Source organism: Phyllostomus hastatus, unplaced genomic scaffold (assembly GCF_019186645.2).
Source record: "Phyllostomus hastatus isolate PE091 unplaced genomic scaffold, TTU_PhHast_1.1 phas_scaffold_114, whole genome shotgun sequence".
In the NCBI taxonomy this organism is placed as follows: domain Eukaryota; kingdom Metazoa; phylum Chordata; class Mammalia; order Chiroptera; family Phyllostomidae; genus Phyllostomus; species Phyllostomus hastatus.
The window spans coordinates 4,528,854-4,552,729 of NW_025334006.1; the positions used below are offsets into that span (position 1 = coordinate 4,528,854).

At 44.3% G+C, this 23,876-nt stretch overlaps 1 protein-coding gene across 1 annotated transcript in view; it reads left to right on the forward strand.

Moving 5' to 3' along the window:
• The window catches only part of MTPN (myotrophin), a 53,422-nt gene extending 43,351 nt beyond the window's left edge, over nucleotides 1-10,071 (forward strand). The window contains exon 4 of the mRNA XM_045855683.1: nucleotides 6,889-10,071. Within this exon, the coding sequence (XP_045711639.1) occupies nucleotides 6,889-6,975 (87 nt within the window). The 3' untranslated portion in view covers nucleotides 6,976-10,071. The remainder of the gene's footprint in view (nucleotides 1-6,888) is intronic.
• The last annotated feature ends 13,805 nt before the right edge of the window (nucleotides 10,072-23,876 follow it).

The following is a 23,876-nucleotide window of genomic DNA, read 5'->3' on the forward strand; positions in this document are numbered from 1 at the left end:
GAAAAAATAGCAGGGGTAGTAATACATGTATCAGACAAAACAAGGGCTGTGATAAAAGACAAAGAAAAGCATTTCATAACGATAAAGGGATCAGTTGAATAAGAGGATCAACTCATGAACATCACACAAGAAACTAGAAATCAATTGCAAGAAAACTGAAAAACGCACAGTGATGTGAGGGCCAAATGATATGCTACTAAACAATGAATGGGTTATCAATGAGATCAAGAAAGAAGTCAGAGATACCTTGAAAACGATGAAAATGGAACAGTGACCCCAAGCCTGTGGGACACAGTGAAAGAAGTTCTACGAGGGAAATCAAAACTCTACTAGACCACTTAACCTTGTACCTGAGGGAACTAGAAAATAGAACAATAAAGCCCAAAGTGAGTAGAAGAAAGGAAATAGTAAAGATCAGAACAGAAATAAACAGCATAGAGGCTAAAAAATAGAAAAGATCAATGAAACTAAAAGCTGGTTCTTTGAAAATATAAACAAATTGATAAACTCTTTAGCCAAACTCATGAAGGAAAGAGAGGGCCCAAATAAGTAAAATCAGAAATGAAAGAGGAGAAGTGACAGTCAACACCATGATATAAAAAGGATTACAAGGAAACATTACAATTATATGCCTACAATTTAGACAACCTGAAAGAAACAAATTTCCAAGAACATACAGTCTCCAGGACCAAATCAGGAAGAAAGAGACTTTATGAACAGATCAATAACTGCTATTGAAATCAAGTAAGTTCTCAAAAAACTCCCACCAAACAAAAGCACTGGATCAGATGGCCCCACAGGTGAATTTTATCAAATATTCAAAGAAGAGTTTAATACCCATCCTCAAACTATTTCAAAAAAGTGAAGAGGGAAGACTCCCAAACTTATGTCACGAGGCAAGCCTTGTCCTCATACCAAAGGTCGGAGACACTCCGCCCAAAATTATATAGGCCAGTATCCCTGATGAACATCGATGCAGAAATCCTCAACAAAATATTAGCATACTGAATTCAGCAATACACCAACAAGATTTTACACCGCGATCAAGTGGGATTTAATCCAGACTTCAAGGATGGTTCAGTGACCACAAAACTATTACCATGATTTATCACATGAACAAAATGAAGGATGAAAAGCAAATGATCATAACAATAGATGCAAAAAAAAGCATTTGACAACATCCAGCATTTAGTTGTGGTTTTTAAAAATGTCAGCAGAATGGAAATAGAAGGAATATATCTCAACCTAACAAAGGCCATATGTGATATGCCCGACAGCTAACATTCTCATGGTAAAAAGCTGAAGTGTTTTCCTTAAGATCAGGAACAAGACAAGGAAGACAACACCACTTCCGTTTAACTTGGTATTGGAGGTTCTAGCCACAGTCATCAGATAAGAAAAGAAAGGGCATCCAGATTGGAAAGGAAAAAGTGACACTGTCACTGTTTGCTGCATACATGATACTTGTGTAGACGGAAACCTAAAGAAGCCACCAAAGAATTTTTTTTTAGAATAAATGAGTTCAGTAAAGTAGCAGAACATAAAATTAATATTCGGAAGTTGGTTGTGTTTCTACACACCAATAACAAACTATCAGAAAAAAAGACTAAGCCCTGACTGTTGTGGCTCATTTGGTCGGGTGTCATCCCACAAAGCAGAAAGTCACGGGTCTGGTTCCTGGGCAGGGCACATGCCAGAGTTGCAGGTTTGGTCCCTGATCAGCGCTCATATGAGAAGCAACTGATCAGTGCTTCTCTTGCATGTCGATGTTTCTCTTTTTCTCCAACTTAAAATTACATCAAAAAATAAAATACCGCCCTGGCTGGCGTAGCTCAGTGGATTGAGCGCGGGCTGGGAACCAAAGTGTCCCAGGTTCGATTCCCAGCCAGGGTACATTCCTGGGTTGCAGGCCATAACCCCCAGCAACCGCACATTGATGTTTCTCTCTCTCTCTCTCTCTGTCTCCCTCCCTTCCCTCTCTAAAATAAATAAATAAAATCTTAAAAAAAAAAAAAAAATATATATATATATATATATATATATATATATAAAATACCTAGGAATACATTTTGCCAAGGAGGTGAAAGACCTGTACTTGGAAAACTATAAGACATTTAGGAAAGAAATTAAAGGGGATACAAATAAACAGAAGCATGTACCATGTTCACATATAGGAATAATTAATATCATTAAAATGGCCATACTATCCAAAGCAATATACAGATTAGTGCAGTCCCCATAAAAATAACCGATGACATTTTTCAAATAATGAAAACAAAAAATTCTAAAATATACATGGAACCACAGAAGACCTCAAAGAGCCAAAGTAAACCTGAGACAGAACGAAGTTGGAGGTATCACACTACCTGACAGCAAGGCTATAGTAATTAAAACAACATGGTACTGGCATGAAAACAGAAATATAAATCAATGGAATAGAATAGAGGCCAGAAATAAACCCACACCTATATGGTCAATTGACCTATGACAATGGGATAAAGACAGTCTCTTCAATAAATGGTATTGGCAAAAATGGACAGATACATACAAAAATATGAAACTGGATTGGTTTTTACCGTATACAAGAAAACACTCAAAATGAATTACAAGACAGACTCAAAATCATAAAATGCTGGAAAACATAGGCAGTAAACTTGACATTGCTCTTAGTAATAATTTGTTGGATATGTCTCCTTTGGCAAGGGAAACAAAAAAGAAAAATAAACAAATGGGACTATATCAAACTGAAAAGTTTTTGCACAACTAGGAAATTATCAACCATCTAGTTCTATGAAAAATGAACAGACAACTTATTGAATGGGAGAAGACATTCACCAACGATACATCCAGTAAGGGGTTAATACCCAAAATATATATGAAATTCATACAACTTAACATTCAAAAGAAAAAGATAATTCAAAAAGGGGCAGAGGACCCGAATAGACATTTTCCCAGAGGAAGTACAGCAGATATATGAAAGGTACGCAACATCTCTAATCATCAGGGAAATGCAAGTTAAAAGCACAGTAAGGTATCACCTCACACCTGTCAGAATGGCTAACAACAAATCGTCAAACAACAAGTGTTGATGAGGATGTGGAAAAAAGGGAAGAACCCTCGTGCATTGTTGGTGGGAATGCAGATTGGTGCAGCCACTATGGAAAACAAACTGCCTTATGACCCAGCAATTCCAGTTCTGGGTATATATCTCAAGAAACCCAAAATGCTCATTTGAAAGTATATATGCATCGCTGTATTCACTGCAGTGTTGTGTACAATAGCCGAGGTATGGAAGCAACCCAAGGGCCTTCCAATAGATGCGTGGGTAAAAAAGTGGAGGTACAGATGTACAGTGGAATGTTACTTGGTCATCAGTGAAAGTTTACCTTTTGTGACAGCATGGATGGACCTGCAAGATAGTATGCTTAGTGAAATAAGTCAGATATAGAAAGACAAATACCATATGATTTCACTTCCACGTGGAATCATTCATTTACAAAATAAATGAACAAACCATTCAGAACTAGATAGAACAGATGGTTGCTAGAGGGGAGGAGCTAGAGGGCTGGGTGGAAAGGGTAGGGGGATTAAGAAGTACAAATTGGTCGTTACAGAGTAATAGGGATGTAAAGTACAGCATAGAGAATATAATCAATAGTATTGTAATAACTAAGCCTGATGCTGGGTGGGTACTTGAAATGTAGGGGATGGGAGGGTTGCTTTGTAAAATCTGTGATTATCCACCATGCTATATATACCCAAAAGTAATACAAAACAAATACTGCATGTAAACCATAATTGAAAAATAAAAAAATAATAATTTGAAAAGATACGCGCACTCCTATGTTCATTGCAGTGTTATTTACAATAGCCAAGATATGGAAGCAACTTTAGTGTTTGAGGCAAATGGACAAAGAAGTCTCCTTTCATTAATTTTTTTAAACATCTAAACATTCTGTTTTGCTAATTGCATTATTTGACCCTGTCAGTGTATTAAGATTCCATTCAAAAAAGCACAATGTATTTTAACCTGCTCATGACAATTTCAGACAAAATTTTCAAAAAAAAGTAGAAGTGCCCCGAACAGTAATAATCTCTGCTGTCTAAAAGGAACCAGCTACCAGTTCCAGTCCAGATGGAAGCGTAGGCAGACCTGCTTCTCCTTGTGCAGCCACAGAAAGAATTTACTTCTAAATAATTTATTCTTATTGATGCTGTTACAAGTGGAATTCTTTTAATTTTATTTTTGAAATTTGTAAAATCGTTGATCATTATGAAATGTTCCTCTTTGTCTGTAGTAATATTTCTTTGTCCTAAACAGGTTTTTTTTTTCTGTCTGATACATATTATCACTCTAGTTCTTTTATGGTTATTCATTTGTTTTTAAAATATATATAATACAATTTAGAACAAGAATAGAAACACTAAAGTATTAACAGTTGTACCTGACTTACCGAATTGTGAGTTTTGTTTTTCTGTGTATTGAGTTCTGTGATTTTGTATTATAATTAGAAAAGATGATTTGTGTACATTTTAAAAATATTTTCTAAGTTAGACTTGGGGGCTCCAGAAAGCAGAAACTGCCTCTAACAAGTAGAAAGAACTTGAAAGATACTGGGCCAGTCACAGAACCAACGGGAGAGGAGAGCTGGAGGTCGGACTCAGGAGAGGCCAGAGGTGCGGCCGCTGTGGGCCTGCGGGAGTGGGAGCTGCTCGCGCGCCTCCTCTGGGTGACGCCGCAGGAGTAAAGGAAGGAGCTCCAGCTGCTGCTGCTTCTCTCTGACCTCTCCAGTCAGTACTCAGAATCCAGAAGCCAGCGTCCTGCTCCAGGCGAATCAGTCACTCTTAACACTTGGCAGGGAAAGTACACACTGCACCTTGGGTTACAGCCGCAGGGCTCCGCACGACGGGCCAGATTGGTTGCCCACGGTGAAGTTAGGGTGCAGTTATCAAAAGAAGGGAAATGAACTCTGGGAGCTAGAAAGGCAGCAGATGTTCACTAAAATATTTGACTTTGTGTTAATGCAGAATTGTAGTTTACAATGCTAGTCATGAAAACTATCAAAATGAATCATTTGTTTTGACTGTAGGGATCCCAGTTACTGTCACGTAACCTATGTAGGAGGATTTACCACATTGGAGTTCTCCCAAATTTCTGCCCCACTTGACTCCGAGTTCCCTGTGTTCCATAAAGCAGTGAAATTAAATTAGAAAATGAGGAATTAGAGACTTACAGTCATACTGAAGAGGACTTGTGATAGTTTCACATTTCCTAGAATCCTTCATCTTCTCCTTCCTGGCTTACCTAATCATCTTGTACTTATTCATCAAGACAGCTCAGGCATTACCACATCCAGAAAGGCTTTCTTTCTTAACTTGTGTCATAGCCCATTCTACTGTTACTGTTCGTATTGGTGGATTTGTCTGTCTCCCACACTAGCCAGGCTGGCAGACTCTCCTTTGTCTTTGATTCTCCAGCCCCTTACTTAGTGTCTACACACCAAACACTCAGTGAGTACCTGTTGAATGAGTGAATGGATTTGCCATAGAAAAGAGGGAAGGCATTCCACGTGGGAGCCAGCATGTGCAAAGGCATGGCCTGTGGTACGCTTAGGAACGGCGAGGAGCTCCATAGGATTAGATCATAGAAAGATGAATGGGATAGTGGGTGAGTTTGACCGGAGTTGGTCTTTAAAGGACTACCCGTGCCAAGTTTAGACAGCTCTGTAGCCTTAGGAACAAATGAGATTTGGCAAGGGGAGGAGGCTGGCACACTAGAGACGGCGACCAAATCCTGGCTGGGCTGGAGCTAGCAAGGAGAACCCTCAGGTGGTGGAATACTGCTGGTCCTGGGAGTCACAGAGGTTCAGGAAGCACATTCACCTGCCACGCGCCAGCAGGCAGTTCTCTAGGTACTGGGGACATGGTGGTGAAAAACACGGACGGGGTTCCTACTCCCGTGGACCTTTTTCTTTTTTCTTTTCTTTTTTTTTAAGATTTTATTTATTTTTAGAGAGGAGAGGGAGAGTAATATTGATGTGTGGTTGCCTCTTGCACACCCCCAACTGGGGACCTGGCCCACAGCCCAGGCATGTGCCCTGACTGGGAATCAAACTGGTGACCCTTTCGTTTGCAGGCCTGCACTCAGTCCACTGAGCCTCGCCAGCTAGGGCTCTTGTGGACCTCTTATTCTACTAAAGGAAGACAGATGAAAACAATAGACGGACACATAGGTCTGTGTTCACAGTCTCAAACCTAAAACACCGTGTGGCAAGTAAAGTGCTGCAGGTGGAGCGTCGAGAGCAGGCTGCAGGGACGCCCTCAGAGCGTAGCTCGGAACCTCCTTTCCTCGCCCACATCCCAGCCATTCACTGCTAGGTTTTACAGGGATGATGAGTGGTGTTGTACGTGTTCTTTAGGGATATACCTAAAATCAAAGTTTTGTAAGCTTTGGATTTCAGAATATGAGTAGCACTTAGGTACTCTCCAAAAACTGTTGGAAAGAGAAAAATAATTATATCACCATAAACTTTCTTCTGCAAAAGTGATACCTTCTATTTTATACTACACCTAGGGAGATTCATTCTTAAAGCTCAGTTAATTGCGTATATACTAGGATAAGCAAAAACCAGTCATCACCGATGTTATTGTCAAGTTGTGTGTGTAGTTTACGATTTCTAGTGCCTAAAAAATAATCTGATGTTTTTCTAACTTCATCCATAATCTTGCCAACTGTTCAGGGACTTTTCCCTCAATAGAATGAACTCGGTTTAAGTAAAAGTTTTTAATTCTAGGAGTAAACACTAGCATGTGCTGAGAAATGTAGTCTTTTCATTCTCTTCCAGTTTGGGCTCATTTAATGATAAAGGCCTTTCCGCTCTTTTGCAGGGTGCTGATAAGACTGTGAAAGGTCCAGATGGACTAACTGCCTTTGAAGCCACTGACAACCAGGCAATCAAAGCTCTGCTCCAGTGACGGGCGGACGGCTGACAGCTCTGGAAGAACGCCTCTCCTGTGGCCTCACACTGCTGCCTGTCTGTCTGTCTCTATCTGCCGGCTTCTTCAGCTAAACACTTCAAGAGGGGTGAGGGGGGAGAGAGATTCATAACAAACCAGATTACCGGGGAAAACAATGTTTTGGAGGAGAGGAAAAAATCATGATCAGGCTTTTACTAGAATTCCTGATCAAGTCATCCTCTTTTCCATTTCAAAAAAAAAAAAAAAAATACACAGCTTATACCCAAGGGAGAGCAAAGACAAAACATACCATGACATTTGACCTTCTCAGCCCCTAGCTAAGGTATCAATCCGACTGTGTCGAGGGTCTGATGCTCAAAGGCCAACTACCCTATTTGGCGGCCCTCGCTGCGAGCAGCAGCGGCTGCTGCGATGTAAACCTAGGGTGCTGAGATAAGCAACTCGCTCTAGCCTTCTGCCTTAAGGTGCACTCTGCGGGACTCTCCCGGCGTAGTTCAGAGCGCTGCCTGTGGTTGGTGACCAAATCTCCCCTCGGGGACTCTCCTGGGCGTCACGCGAGAGCTCGCTTCGGGTCAGGAGGGGCGCACTCCTAAACTGCTAGGTGACTGAACTTTGGGTTTCCTCTCCCCTTTCAAACGGATCTCATGTATCTTTAGGTAAAACTGACTAGTTTTATTTATAAAATCTTAAATTTTGGAAGTCTATAGGAGAAACCATTCCAGTATGCCTGTTTTTCTTCTCCTCTAGATTCACCCATTTATATAACATTGAAACACTTTTAAACTCCTGCTGGTCGTAAAAGGGGATGTAAAGGTAGAATCATAGCCATACGCCTGTTCGTGTCCTGCAGAGAGAGCAGCTGTCTGAGGGCCTGTGGGTTGGTCTTCCCCGCTGGCCCTGGGAGCGGAGTGGCCTCGGTTCTGTGTGGGGCGCGGGGCCGCTGCCGCTGCCTCCCTGTGCCCAAGCTCCTGCTGGGGCGAGGCCGACTTAGGGAGCGCATTTCACCCCATCTCCTCTCAAACATGCTTGTGACCTGGTCTCCCCAAGTTGTCGATCAGCTTCTGCTGAACATACGCCGACCCACCCGCATAGTATATTTTTGTCTCTTTTCTAAATCATGCATTGTGGAAAGTGTGACACCTTGAAAATATATTCTGTGTCTTTAAATACCTGCTCTAAAAGGTTCTTACGACCTGCAGAAAATGTTTAGACACATTTTCATGTTTATTTCATGAACAGTATAACTAATTAAAACATACACCCTTAAATTTGGCTGTTTTGCATTTAAAATACCAAGATTCCTTTCCCACCCATATAAGCCACTAAAAATATTAGGATTTTTCCTTAGCCACATCATGCAATAATTGAATGTACCTCAAATTTTTAAAAAGGGAGGGTGGGTTAGGGATGTGTATCAGATTGTGGATAATAAAGAATTATGGATTTTTTTTCAGGCAGTGTAGCATTCAGCGGCAGTTAAACTATCAAGAACAGGCAGCCTGGCTATTAACAAATCTTACCGATCAGTTGCTGATTGGTTGGTTGGGAGGGGGTGTATGTATTTTTCCCTGTGAACCCTTTTTTTAATCCTGAGGCTTTTTTCACTTACAACTAGCCTAACCCTGTAATTTTTCTGCATCCAAAAAACAATCACAAAATGGTGGCTTAAATACTTTGATACGTTTGGCTAATTCTGCTGCCTTATTGCGGCCTATTAGAGTCAGGGTCAAAGTCAGTAGTCAGTCCTTCATTGCATCACTGAACTGAAACCTGGAGCTATCCTCACTGAAGACGGGGGGCACTCTCTCAGTCTTTACTTGTCACGTCGTGACAGGGTGTTTTGATATCTCTGTTTTCACCTCTTGGCACATTGTGATCTAAAAGGCTTGCTTGGATTTCATCCTCCACACGGTGTTGACCTTCACACCCTAAGCGTTACGCTGCAGTTGGCCATTGCAGAGAGTGCTCTGTCCCGCCGTTCCTAACCCTGGTCTGCTTTCCACAGTCAGCGGCGCAGAGGCCGCGTGACGGTTTGTGCAGCTCACCCCGTGTTCCTCGTGATGCGGTAGAGGCTGCTTCGCCGCCCTCTCTCAGCCGTTTTGTAAACCCCTAACTATGAAGAGGTTGCTTGAGAAAATAACATACAAACATAGAATAGACTGACCAAGATGGTTTACAATTTTTTTTAAGCTAGGTTATTTATAATGTTATTTCAGAACCACTTGGCAGAAAAATTCACAACACTTAATGTTCATATTTTGAGTACAGGAAGTTAAAACCATGTCTGCTTTTTGGTACTACATGCATTAGTGAAAGGTTAAGTAAGGTTTTTTTTTTTTTTTCTCCACTGAAGTAATATTTAACATCTCAGCAAAAACCTTGCATGTTATGTAGTTTTGTATCAAGTCAGTCATTTCGTATGCACTATAGCAATTAAAAACAGGTGTATGAGGCACCTGAGTGTTTACTATACTATTAGTATACTAACAGGTTCCCCCTTGCAGCTTCACACTGGTATCTACAGACGTGGGGTTCAGACCCAGCACCGGAGTGCGCCCGAGTAGCCCTCCTACACGCGGCTCACCTTCCACACCCAGCGGGGCGTGAAGCAGAGGGAGGTGGGTCCGTGTGTGGAAGCTGCAAGCAAGTGGCCCCTTATTCCATTGGTTTCTTTCTCCCCAGTCACGGAGTTCAAATCTGTATGTACCTCTTTGGTTTTCTTCCTTCAGCCTTCAACTGAGCTGCTGTTCTCTTCCATGCAACATTGTATACTCGACTGTGTATAGAAGCTGGTGAGAGTGCCCTCCTACATAAGCAATTGCAGTGTTTTGCATGCAAAATTTTAAAAATTTAAATGGTCCTGATTCTATTTTGTAAATGGAGAAACAATCATATCTTTCTAAGCAGTAACGGAGGAAGACTAGTGCTTTGTGCATTTTGATATATTTGAGTTCATTTTTTCCACAACGTAATACTTTTGACACCATTGGGTTTCTCATATTACTCTAGTTCATGTACATCAGAATGCTAAGTAATACTGTGTTTAAGTTTTGTGTTGCAAGAACAAATGGAATAAACTTGAATTGTGCTACAGGTCACGTGCCAGCGGCGTCTTTCCCCCGAGGCTCTGTTCCAGCGCCTCACAGCTGGACCGGTACTTGGACCGACTCGCACTTCTGATCTAAATTTTCTCCGAGTCCCACCGCCGGGGGAAGTGAATAGAAAAACAAGACACAGGAACGATTAAATTGGAATAAACTATTCCAATTAAATTGTGTGTCAGTCTCCTGATACAAAATGTTTCGTGATAAGTGGTCGGTCCCAGTACACGGCACGAGGCAGCCAGCACGTCTTGGGGCGTGAGGGTCTAAGTCAGCGTCAGCGTCGGTCCTTCCACGAGTGCATTCACGTTGCCGCCCATCCCGGGGGGCACGGCTGCAGGTGTTTCCCCAACTCCCCTGACGGTGAGCACTCGTGCCGGGTGTGCTGTTCAGCGTGAATGTTCTGATTTAACATTAAATGACTTTGAACCTTAAAACTGAACAAGATTCTATGTAAAATTTTGTGATTCTTCTGGAATCTTGTCAGTACGCCAAGACTACTGTGTAGTTTACTTTGAAATGGTCCACTAATAATGGGGAAAAATGTGCAGATGCTAAAATAAGAGTGAAAGCTGTCTCAGAACTTTGGGGTAGTGTGGCTGTAGGTGGGTGTGTCCATGGAAAAGTTTATAAAAGCATTCAAGTGCTTGTTTCAGGAACTAGAGTCTATACAAGTAAGCCTGGCTACCATGTTTTAAAGGAGACAAGAGCCCTCCTGTCTAATAATGAGGAGCAGGCCAGTGTCCGACAACAGAAGGCACACTTCTGTAGGAAAGCGAGCGAGCTTGGGGTCAGTTCCTGTGGGATTCTTTTGTGATGAGAGAGCCGTATCCTGAGAACTTGATAGACACGCCCAGCCTGGGCCTACTTAATCCAACTCGGGCTGGGCCCAGCAATTCCGGTGCAGCGAGGTGGTTCTGATGTGTGCCCGAGTTTGGGGACCAGTGCACAGACCATAAAGGGACAGAGAAATACTGGCCCAAGAGCCTGTAAATAGGATGTCACCAAGGCTGGATTCCTAGAGAGAGAGTAAGGGGAAGGTTTAACACAGGAGACATACCAAAACTCTGGACACGTCCTGAAGCTCTGGACACGCCCAAAAACACCTCAAGAAGTTATGTTCAGGGCAAAAGAAGTTGGGGTAACAGGGAACAGTGGCTCCAAAGAGGGAAACATTAGGGAATTTGGGGGAAAGCATCCTGAGCCTCCTCACTGCGTGCTCGCCACATTGCAGGTCGGCTGTGGGATTGCTGCAGCCACCTAGCAGTGCCCCTGCTGGCCTCTGCCTCCCATCCTGCAGCCACAGGGAGCCCCCTCCTGCGAGGCGGCCAACGGCTTCGTTCTCAACCCCGCTGCCCCGTGCTGGCATCGGTGCCGTGACCAGGGACTCTCCGCTGCCGTGAGGACCTGCGCCAGCTAGCTGTATTCTGTTTCAGGTCAACTGTCCCAGATGCCAGCCAGATCACCCCACATCAGCATTAGGGTATTTTTTTCCAGGCTTTTTTACTTCACTGAAATATAATTACTGATGGAAAAAAAAATTATCAGCAGCTTTAATAGCACCTGACACTCGGTAAGACATTCACTGTATTTGTTCTGAACCACTGATGTCAAACCGTTAGACGGTCAAATGTGAGATAAGCTTCGTTTCCCTGAGCCCTCGCCAAAGGATGGCTGGCCGTTAGAAGCATGGGGCCCAAGTGTCATCGTACCCAAATATTGGCCGCGTGGCCTTAAAGGTACTACTGATGTTGCAAGCCAAAATCAGTGAAGTATAAGACAAAGAGCGCAGAGTCGCAGCAATTCATAGAGAAAATGCTGACGGTGGGGTCAGGTGGAGGTGGCTGAGCCATTGTAGCCTATCCTGAATGAAGCACAGCTGTAAACAGAGCAGTGAAACAGGGCCGTCCGGCGGCCCAGCAGCTTCTGGGCCTTCTGCAGCAGCAGCAGAAGGGAGAGTCTCATTCACGGGGTCCGGACAGAAGGATGGCACATGGGTTTGGCAACACCCGCAGCCACAGCACTGAGTCCCACAGAGGAAAAGGACGCACAGACAATTCTGGGCCTCAGGATGCCGGGGTGGAGGATCCTACCCGGTAGCTGAAATCATGTGTTAGAACCATCTTTTTCTAAGGGCTAATGAGTCTGAACGTGTTATATATCTGTATTTCCCTTCCTGACGTCCAATAACGTTCCATATGCCTCTCTACGTCCCCTGTGAGAGCCTGCCGAGCCCGGTTACGTTGCCACTGCTTGTGATTTGCTAGGCAGATCTCCGTAGGCTGGAAAGCACTCTGATCTAAGCTATGCCATTTTACATTCAAGTTTCCAGATTAACATTTATTGTCCTGAGAACTCATATTACCTTATTCAGTTGTCACAGTAAAGAGATGTTAGAGAAGGCAAATCACTTGTTCGCAGCCGGTAAATGGCACATGAACGGTGGAGTGGATCCTGTCCCGTTTTACAGCCCCTGGTCCCACAAAGTCAGTGACAGTGAGAGCCGTTCTCACCCGGAGGGGCAGAACCCGTGCTCAGACCCGCTCCCCTGCTGGACGCTGCTTCAGTCTATGGGATGCCTCTGTGGCACAGTGCTGTGTTTTTTTTGTTTTTTTTTTCTTGAACATTTGATCTCCAGAACTTACTTATTAAATCTTTGTACACGTTAACCAACAACCTCGCCACTTCCCCAGCCCCCGTCCACCGCCACTCTCCTCCCTGCCGCTGTGAGTTGGGCTCCAGCAGTGCGCACAGTATCCGCGGTGGGTGGACAGGTTCCAAGCCGGTGGGCGGATGCCTGAAACCCTTGGTAATACCCAACCCCGGATGCTCTGCTTCTTTCCTGTACACACCCACCTCTGACAAAGTTTACTTTGTCAATTACAGCAACTGGTAATAAACAACAGTTATAACAATATGCTGTAATAAAAGGACAGTTATAACAATATGCTGTAATAAAAGTTACGTGAATGACTTTGGGGCTCCTTAGTAAAACGAGGGGACCTGCACACCGACACTGTGACACTGTGACAGCCGATTTGATAACCGGGATCACTACTGAGTGGCTGACAGACGGGGGCGGGGGGGGGGGGCATGGAAGGCGGGGGATCTCATGCTACTCAGAACAGCCCGCGATATAAAACTTGTTTACCATTTCTGGAATTTTTCATTGACTATTTTCGGACCACCGTTGACGGCAGGTAACTGAAACCTCAAAGGAAAACCGCGGATAAGTGGGGGGGTAGTGTAATTTCAGTGTCACACACAGTGAGATCATGCATTACTTGTAGTGTGTCTGACTCATGTCCCAGAGCAGAACGCCCTCAAGGGCCGTCTCTGGCGTCCTAAATAGCAGCCTGTCCTTTCTAAGGCTGGGTAATGTTACATTGTATGTATGCAGGGTAGAGCAAAAGGAGGTCTACGGGTCTGTGAGAGATAAAATTATTAATAAAGGATAAACTCCATTTTGCATACCCACGACTGTGAACCTACTTTTGCCCCACCCTATAAACCACATTTTCTTTATCTGTACACTGATAAACATTTAGGTGGTTTCTGTGTCTTGGCTATTGTGAATAATGCTACAATAAACAAGGGAAGGTAGATCAGACCTCCTCGAGACTTAGAATTCAATTACTTTAGATATAAACACAGATGAAATTATGGGAATGCTATATAGAGAAAACCCTAAAGAATTCACAAAAATATAATAATAATAAACAGACTATGAGAACTACTACATGAATCCAGTAAAGTAACAGGACACAAAATTAATTCACAAATTGTTTGCACTTGTATAGACCAAAAAACTATCAAAAAGAAATTAAGAAGATAACCCCATTTGCAGTTGCGTCAAAAAAATAAAAAAAAATATTTAGGAATAAATTTAACAAAGGAGGTAAAAGACCTGTACTCAGAAAACTATAAAACACTGGAAAAAAAGAAATGGAAGAAGATAAAAATAAATGGAAGCATATACTGTAACTCATGGATAGAAAGAACATTGTTAAAATGTCCATATTACCAATGGTATTTTTCACAGAACTAGAACAAATAATCCTGAAACTTACATGAAACAACAAAAGACCCCAAATACCAAGAGTAATCTTGAAAAAGAAGAATAAGGTTGAAGGCTTCACGCCACCTGATATCAAAGCATGATACGAGGCTAGAGTAATCAAAACAGTATGGCACTGGCATAAAAATGGACACGTAGATCTAGGGAACAGAACAGAGGACGCAGGAAAAACCCACACCTGTGTGGTCAGTCTCTGACAAAGGAAACAAGAACAGGCAACGGAGTGAAGACCGTCTCTGTTCCATAAACAGTGCTGAGCAAACAACAAGACACATGCAGAAGGAGGAAACTGGGTCATTTTCTCACACTGGGTACAAGAATAAACTCAGATTAAAACTTAAATGTAAGACCCAAAACCATGAAACTTCTACAAGAAAACATAGGCAGTAAAGTCTTTGACACCTTTTAGTAGTATTTTTGGGGGTATGTCTCCTTGGGCAATGGAAACGAAAGAAGAAACAAACAAATGGGACTACATCAAACTAAAACATTTTGCACAGCAAAGGAAACCATAAAAAAAAAAAACCTACTGCATGGGAGAAATTCACTAATGTTACATCTGATGAGGAGTTACTATACAGAATATGTAAGAAATTCATACTACTTAACACCAAAACAAACAAACAATTCAATTTAAAAAGTGGGCAGAGGGCCTGAATAGACATTTCTCAAAAGAGGATACACAGATGACCAGCAGAAATATGAAAAGATCAACATCACTAATCGTTAAGAAAATGCAAATTAAAACCACAATGAGATACCGCCTCACACCTGTCAGAATGGCCATCATCAGTGAGTCGGCAGACAGCGAGGGTTAGAGAGGGTGTGGAGAAAAGGGAGCCCCCGTGCACTGTCGGTGGGAATTCAAACTGTATTCTGATGCGGCCACTGTGGAAAGCAGTGTGGAGGTGCCTCAAAGGGTTAAAAGTAGAACTACCATATGACTCAGCAATTCCACTTCTGGGTATTTATCCAAAAGACATATGTACTCCTATGTTCACTGCAGCATTTATTCACAATAGCCAAGATACGGAAGCAACTTAAGTGTCCATCCACAGACAAATGGATACAGAAGGTGTGGCACATACGTGGGTGTGTATACACATATATATTATAATGGAATATTACTCAGCCATAAAAAAAAACGGAGTCTTACCATTTGCAGCAACATGGATGGACCTAGTGAAATAAGTGAGAGAAAGACAAATACCACATGACCTCACTTACGTGTGGAATATAAAACTAACCAAACAGAAACAAACTCAGAGGACAAATCAATGGTTGCCAGATGGGTGGGGGAGTTGGAGGTGTTGGGTGAAAAAAGAGAAGGAATTAAGAAGCACAAATCACCAGTTACAAAAACAGCTGTGGGGAAGTCAAGTACAGCATACAGAATACAGTCAACGTTATAATAACTATGTATGGTGTCCGTGGGTACTAGACTTAATGGGGTGATCACTTGGTAAGTTATAGAAATGTCTAATCACTATGTTGTGCACCTGAAACTACTACAATATTCTATTTCCACTATAGTTGAAAAATAAAATTAAACAGAAATAGGATTGCTAGATCAAGTGTTACCTCTCTTTTAAATATCTGGAGGAATCTCTATACCGGGTGGGGCAAAAGGAGGTTTACAGTTGTGAGTACCTGAAACAGTTTATTCTTGCATTGTTATTAGTTACTGTATTCCTTTCCCTACCAACAACTGTAAGCCTACTTTTGCCCCACCCAGTACTGTTTCCCACAGTGGCTGCACCCATTTGCCTTCCCACCAACAGAACATGAGGGCACCCTTTTGCCCCCACACCCCTGCCAACACTGGTCCTTGGGGGTTTTTTTGCTGAGAGCCAACTTAACAGGTGTGAGATATTTCACTAAGGGTTTAATTTTCAGGTCCCTGATGGTTACTGACATTAAGTACGTTTTCATACATCTGGTGGACATATGTATGTCTTCTTTTTTTGGGAAAAAAATGTCTTTTTTGGTCCTTTGCCCATTCTTCAATTAAGTTATTGGTTTTTGGTTTTGCTTTGCTATTGAATTATAGGAGTTCTTTATATATTTTAGACATTACCCGCTTATCAGATATATGGTCTGCAAATATCTTCTTCAGTTTCACACATTGCATTTTTATTTTGTTGGTGCTTTCTTTTGCAGTGCAGAAGCTTTTTAGTGTGCTCTGGTCCCACATGTCTCTTTCTGTGTTTGTGGCCTGTGTGATTGGTGTCATATCAGAGCAATCATTGTCCAAGTCCGATGTCAGTAGCTTTTTCCCTATGTTTCCCTCTAAGAGTTTTATTTTTTCAGGGCTTAAATTTAACTCATTTTGAGTTGATTTTTGTGTATGCCGTGACATAAAAGTCCAATTTTATTCTTTTGCATGGGGAGATCTAATTTTCCCAACACCATTAATCAAAGAGACTGTCTTTTCCCCATTGAGTATTCTTGGCTCCATTGTCAAATATGAGTTGACCGTATATGGGAGGCTTATTTCTGGCTCTCTAGTCTGTTACATTGGTCTATATGTCTGTTTTTATGATGGCACCAATCTGTTTTGATTACTGTAACTTTGTAATATATTTTTAATCAAGAAGTATGATGTCTCCAGCTTTATTCTTCTGGCTCAAAATGGCTTTGGCTAGCTGGAGTCTTTTGTGGTTCCAAATTAATTTTAGGATGGTTTTTCTATGTCTGTAAACATGTTATTGGGGTTTTGTTAGGAATTGCAATGAATCCATAGATCACTTTGGGAAACATGGACATTTTAACAATATTCTTCCAATTCATGCACATGAGTTGCCCTTCCATTTATTTGTGTCTTTTTTATTTCTTTTGTTAATGTTTTGTAGTCCTTACCATACAAGTATGTCATCTCCTTGGTTAAAAGCTTATTTCTAAGTATTTTATTCCAAATGATGTTACTGAAAGTGGAATTGTTTTCTTAATTTTCCTTTTTGGATAGTTGTTAGTGTATGGAAACGCAATGGATTTTTGTATCCTGAGTTTACTAAATTTATTTATTCTAACAGTTTAAAGTTAAAATTAGAAGGTCTTCAAACTATGCCACAACACTGCAAACCTAAAAACTATGCCCCTGCTTATCAAAAATTACCATTTAAGGGAATTAGAGTTTTATGACATTTTGGTATTTGTTTCACTACTTTAACTGAGCATTTACTATGCTCCAGGCATCATTCTAAGTTGGGTTTTCTTAATGTGAACTACCTTAGTTTTATGTGAATGAATTGAATTTGTATAATAACTCTGAGGTAGCACTACTGTAATCCCTACTATCAGGTGAGAAAACTAAAGTTCAGAGAAGTTAAGTTGCCTGATGCCACACAGCCAGTTAGTGGTAGAGCCAGGGTTTGAACTCAGGCAGCCTGACTCTGAAGTCTCTGCTCTCCACACCGTATTGTGTTGCTCCTCCCACTTTCACTGAACCAACTCACGGCATTTTAGTTTTTGAACACAGCTTTTACCAAGTTATTAAAAAGATCCTTGGAAAAAAAATCTATGGATTTACTTATAATTTTAAACAATTAGGTGAAAAAATTATGTAACATGCATCTAGCTATCACTTCTTGATGACATCAAATTCTGTAAAGATGACATGTAATTTTCCAGTTTGACAAGTAGCAATTCTTGAGTGTAATGTACATGCTGTTGGCAGTCTGAAATATTATGGGGTAGGTCAAGTTTCATTGGAATACGGCATGCCCCATTCACGTACACACTGTCCGTGGCTGTGCCCATAACTCAACGGACGCAAGTGGTTGCAACAATGATACGGTCACAAAGCCTAGAGCACAGGTGGCGGACACAAGGCCCGCAGGCCAAATCCGGCCCTCCACCTTGTTTCATCCGCCTGGCACCTTGTTTCTACTAAGCAGCAGCACCCAGCTCTCGCTTAACTGTTAAGGAGTAGTCACATTCATACGAGCCTAAAATTACATTCGTCCCTTTGAAGGCAACTGCGAGGCTGATGTGGCCCCCGGTGAAAATGAGTTTGACACCGCTGGCCTGAAATGTTTATTCTGACACTTCACAGAAAAAGGCCCTGGTGGGCGCTGGGAGAAAATGAGCAAACCGAGCTAGGACCCACATGAGCGGGTGGCGGAGAGGATCTCCCTGCTCGTGGAGGGCAGCACCCATTATCGGGTCTTATTTGGGTGGGTGCCTCTCTCGTCACGTTGGCGCATCTGCATGAAATGGTATGCAGAGCTCCACGCAGCTAGACGTTTTCCACTTTGCAGTGTGTGGCGTTGTGTAACCCTGATGCAGGCTAAGACTCGGGAGGGAGCATGGAGACCAGCGTAGAGGCTGAGCAGGCCCCCTGAGGGTTCGATCACCTGGCACCCTGCTAATGACCCTGTGCCCGAGGGCCTTCTCTCTGCACTGTGTCCACTCCCTAATCAAGGATCAGCCGCAGGCCCCACCCTGATGCGTTCTGCTCCTGAGCTCTCTAACCCTGTTTGCCCTAATGAGGAGCCCAGCCTTCTCTGTCGGGAGCTTCCAAGACCAGGTAGAGGCCGGCCAGCGTTCCACTTGCAGCACAAAGCAGGCACGTGCTCGCCAGGCTTGATCTCCCCAAGGAGGCTGTGCTTCCCCGTATCTACTCGTTGCCCTACGCACAGAAGCGCTGTTTCTCACTCCTGCTTTTGAATGTACTGTTACAGAAACCCTACAGTCATCTCATGGCACTAACTGTGGGTTTAAATCTCATGGCATGTCATTATCGGCAATTCCCTTCATAATGATAATAATCAATAAAAACCCCAGTTAAAACCTGGACGCCTGCCACCCTGTTGCCACAGCAACTGAACCGCTGGCCCAGGAGGTGTTGCTGTGGTCCGCTGGCGGGAAGAGCAGGAAATCTTCCCTGAGGAATAGCGAACCACGTGCACAGGTTTCGATTGAGTGACACATGCTGGTTACCTTTTAAAAGTCGAAATGCCCTGATTTCAGAAGATTAACAGGACATGACTTTAAAAGGAGTCATACTGATTAAATATTAGAGAGTTTAAAAAAATAAACCTGGTACCTTTGACCCAGAACGTTTTCATTTGATTAAATTTTATTTTTTATGAAATATTCACTATTTTATTATGAGTCAACTACATGACTTAACATGCCTGCTAAGTTCCAGCGTGCTAAACATAGGGAAAATCTATTATTTTTCTCTTGCCACAGTCATTTATTTGGGTTAAGAAATGCCTTGTGCTTCCTGACATATTTTAGAAAAGAATTATGTCTAGAGTTTTGCGTGTCAACTTGATCATCTTTTTTGTCCAAACTCCTATCATTTTGAACTTGTACCCTAGATGAGCATTCCAGGTTTCTCGTGCCCTGGGGTAGGCTGAAATGTGTCTGCCAGGAACCAGACATGATTCTGCCACCCATGACCCCGGTCCTTGTATCCATAAGTAAATCCGGCCAACAAAAACTGAAGGTCTTCATCGCTCAGTCCTGCTTTCTCCCCTGCTGATGGGCCCAAAGATGTTCAGTTATGACCACCCAGGCCACCACAGACAAGCATGAACAGCCGACGGCCAGCACAGGTGAGCCAGACGTGAGTGAGGCTGACTAATGGAGTCGGAAACACTCGTGGCTAATCAAGTGAGCAGCCAGCGCTGAGGGCCCGCATCTGGGACCCACCTGCAGCACAGAATGGTTACAAAATGATTCAAATGTTTAAAGACAGACACTGTTTTCAGAAAGCAATTATGCCAGGATTTAGGAAGTCTGAAAACATCCCATTTCTAATCCCAACCGCTGAGGGTACCCCGGAAACAAGAATACCCCGGAGACAGGAAGGGGAGGCTGATGGACGTGGTGGTCCTCCTGCCTCCTAACTCCTACAGCACCTCCACCTCATCCTCAAGCACCCAGTCCCCCGATAAGCCTGCAAGGCCACCAGCACAGTGCACCTAGTGTTCCTGTTACACAGGGGTTCTGACCCCACTGGAGAGAGGAGAAGTGCACAACTGGAAGATGCTTAATATCAAAAGGAGAAAAAATCAATCCAAAAGCCTGGTCCAGGACCCAGGGACCCAGGCAGTAACTCAAGAGCTCCAGGACACGCACCACCCTCCCCCGCCCCCCCCCACCCCCAGCGCCAGGAATGACTCCCAAATCTACATCTTCCTTGAAGTCTCACCCAAACTCTGGGCCCTGCCCTCCTACTACCTGCCACACCCAAAACCAAACTCACCATCTTCACTGCGCACCCATCCACGCAGAGAAAATATTTCTTTCCTTCCAAATAGAACGCTTATCAGAATCAATTTCTCGACCATTTGTCACAATACCATTCTTTTAGTCACATCGATTTTCAAACCTAACCAAGCCTGCGAGGTGGCGCGCTTAGTTTCATCTCCCGCGATCATGCCTTCCAGGGCCGAGCCGAACCCGCCACACTGCTGCCCCCTGCAGTCTGGAGGCTGTCACAACCGCCTGCCAAATGCCCCCCACGCTCCAACCCGTCACCACCCTCCACTCAGCCCGACCTTATTGAGGTCCCATTTCCACCAACTCGCCCGTGTTAGGGGTTGAATTGCCTCTTCCCCCAAGACATGTTGAAGTCCTAGCCCCCACATCTCAGAATGTGACTTCCTTTGGAAATAGGGTCGCTGATGTAATTCGTTAAGAGGCGGTCATGCTGGAGTAGGATGGGCCCTTACTTCAAAGCCTGCAGTGTCCCTAAGAAGGTAACGTGAAAATAGGAGGCGGGAATACGGTGGGAAGAGCGAGGGGAAGACGGGAGTGACGTTACTGTGAGCAAAGGAATGCCGGGATGGGTGGCCGCCACCTGAGGCTGGGAAGAGGCAAGGAAGGATTCCACCCCGAGTCTCAGAGAGCACGTGGTCCGGCTCACACCTGGATCGCTGACTTCCCGCCTCCAGAACCAAGTGAGCCGAGGTGGGTTTCGTCAGGGCAGCCCTAGGAAACAAATACCACCCGCTTCATTTCTAAGGGCTTCAGTGGCTTCCTATTCCCTCATCATGTCAAGTTCAATGTTTGTTTGGCCTGGATCCTCAGCCCTGCACTTTGCCATCTCGTCTCCCTTTGGACATGAATCTCCCACTCCCCGTGTTTCCACTAAAATATCCTTTTACTATGCCGACTATGTTTATTTCTGCCTTCTCTACCAGTCCCAGGCCCCCTGAGAAACAAACTATGGTCCCCCCCCCCGCCCCCAGCACACAAACCCTGCACGAGTACTTACAGATTAATTGACTTGCAACCTTCCGCTGTTGCCCTGGCCCCGGAATACCCAGGCAGGCTGCGAGCTACAAGTCGGAGACCATTGTTTTAATTTTTGTGATCCCAGTGCCTAGACCAGCATCTGGCATTTCATAGATTGTCAATAAATCTTAATGTGCTTTAAAAATCCAGACTCCAGGTACATCTGCTCTGCACCCATCCAGGTAAAGCTGTACCTGCCTTCTTATCAAGAACTTGCTAACGGAACACCTTTAAGTTCTTGAGACATAGGTGACTGGAGAGCAGGTAGAAATCCATTCTCTTTCTCAGCAGCCTCACTGAGAAGCCATTCAAGGGCCCAGCCTGGGGCCCAGGGAGCCTGTGGGTCCTGTGTGACCCGTCCCCTCCCTGTCATCAGGTTTTCTGTTTATTAGTGCATGTTAGTGCTGCTTCTTCCATCCCATTGTTACCCGTGTGGCCCGAGACCTTTGAAACTGTAAGTAGATTAGAACCGGCAGGGCTCCTCTCCCTGGGATTTTGTCAGCGCTGAGAACCCCGACCGCTTCCCCACACATGATTTGGCTGCAAATGCCAAGCAGGGAGCCCCTGCCCTCCTCTGTGCACAGAGGCACTGGATGACTCAAAGCGTCCACTCCTCCCGACAAAGGCAGGCAGACTCTGGTGCTGTCACAGGTCCCCAGGTGGTAGAGCCGGGCAGGACTTTCCAAAGAGCCTGAAGCTTCTTCCCAGGGTGGAAGGCCTTTGCTCAGAGGGCCAGTCATTGGGATCTTCCAGATGCCAGACCCAAGAGCCTGCCGGGCCACCTGCGACTGGGGGGCTGGGCCTGGGAAGGAGCCAGAGGAGGGCGCTGGTCCCCACTCTGCCTGCCATCACCCCTGCCCCCACCTCACCTCTTCTACCCATCACTCTCTCTGAGAAACAGATATTACGTTGGCCTTGATCTTGACCCTCCAAATACAAACCCACTGGATGTTTACAGGGGTAGGATGGGGCAGGAGAGGTACCGAGCAGGTGGCCGGGGTCGGGGAGGAGTCCAAACTTGGAAGGCACTTAGAAACCAAAAAAGCTAGGCCTCCAGTTCCCAGTTCCACACGTAAGGTGCTTAGGCTCCGTCCTATCCTAACGAGTAAAAGCTGAACAGACGGAAAAATCAACCCCTCTGCCTGGATGCGAAAGGGAGGGGAGGACACATGGCAAACTGCTGGCCGCAAGACCAGAGAGACAAATAGAGGCGAATAGCGGGAGTCAGGACTTACAGGAGGGAGACCAGGGAGCAGAGACGTGGGCAGGAACCGCGCTGGGCTGGAAAAGCCGAACTCAGCCTGGACGCCGTGCTGTTGGCCCAAAGCTCCAGGAGGTCCCGATTACAGGCGCACTCCCGCGAGGCAGGCGCACGTCACAGATGTTGTGGGTTTTGCAAACTGGAGGCAAGGCCTTCCACCAGCAAAAAGATGGCAACCCTCATTACTGCTACACTCCCTTTATTGCGGTGGTCTGGAACCGAATCTGCAGTATCTCTGAGGTGTGCCTGGGCCGTGAAATTTCCCTCCTGGAGCTCCACCCAATTCCTACAGCAAAGAGCTGAGGAAAGTTCCCCTGACCTTCCAGGTCAGGAGAAGGGAGAGCCATTTTGAAACACTCCAGAGCAGGAGAGCCTGCCCTCAGGTGAGGTGTAGGTAATCAGGGGCTGACCCGCTGATTTATGTAATCAGAGTCCAGTTCACCTGGGGGGAGGGAAACCTCTGACTCCAGCTGACTCTGGGCAGCCCGCCCCACAAATGGGGAACATCTGTGACGCTCACAGTCCGGAGGCGTAGGTTCACTAAAATTCCGAGACCTGATCACACGACTATAGGATGCTTCCCCTCCCCCACACCTCACCACCGCATCACCGGAGGCCTATTTACAGCTGTTCCTGTCCCCTGGTGCACCAGGGCACGCTATCAGGAAAAAATTATCAGGCGTGCCGAAAGGCCAAAATCTCAAATTGAATAGACAGAGCAAACGTCAGAGACAGACATGGCAGAGATGTTAGAGTTATTGGACTGGGAATTTAAAACAACTGTGATTACTTAGCATGCTAAGGACCCCAATAAATAAAGAAGGCCATGTACAAGAGCAGGTGGGCAATGTAAGCAGAGAGCTGGAAAGCCAAAGAAACAACCAAAAAAAAAAAAAACCATGCTAGAGATCACCACCACTGTAACAGAAATGAAGAATGTCTTTCATGGCTAAGGGAATAGTCTGAGCGGGAGGGTGTATCAGTAGAATCCTCAGAGACCAAAACACAGAGAACGAGGACTGGAAAAAAACACAATAGAATATCCAAGAACCATGAAGCAGCTACAGAAGGTGTAATATATGCATAATGGGAATATTGGAAAGAGAAATAGAAACATTTGCAACAATGACTGGAAATTTCCCCAAATTAGTATCAGACACCAAGCTTTTTGGATATGTGGGTATCCAGAAAGACTGGGAATATCAAG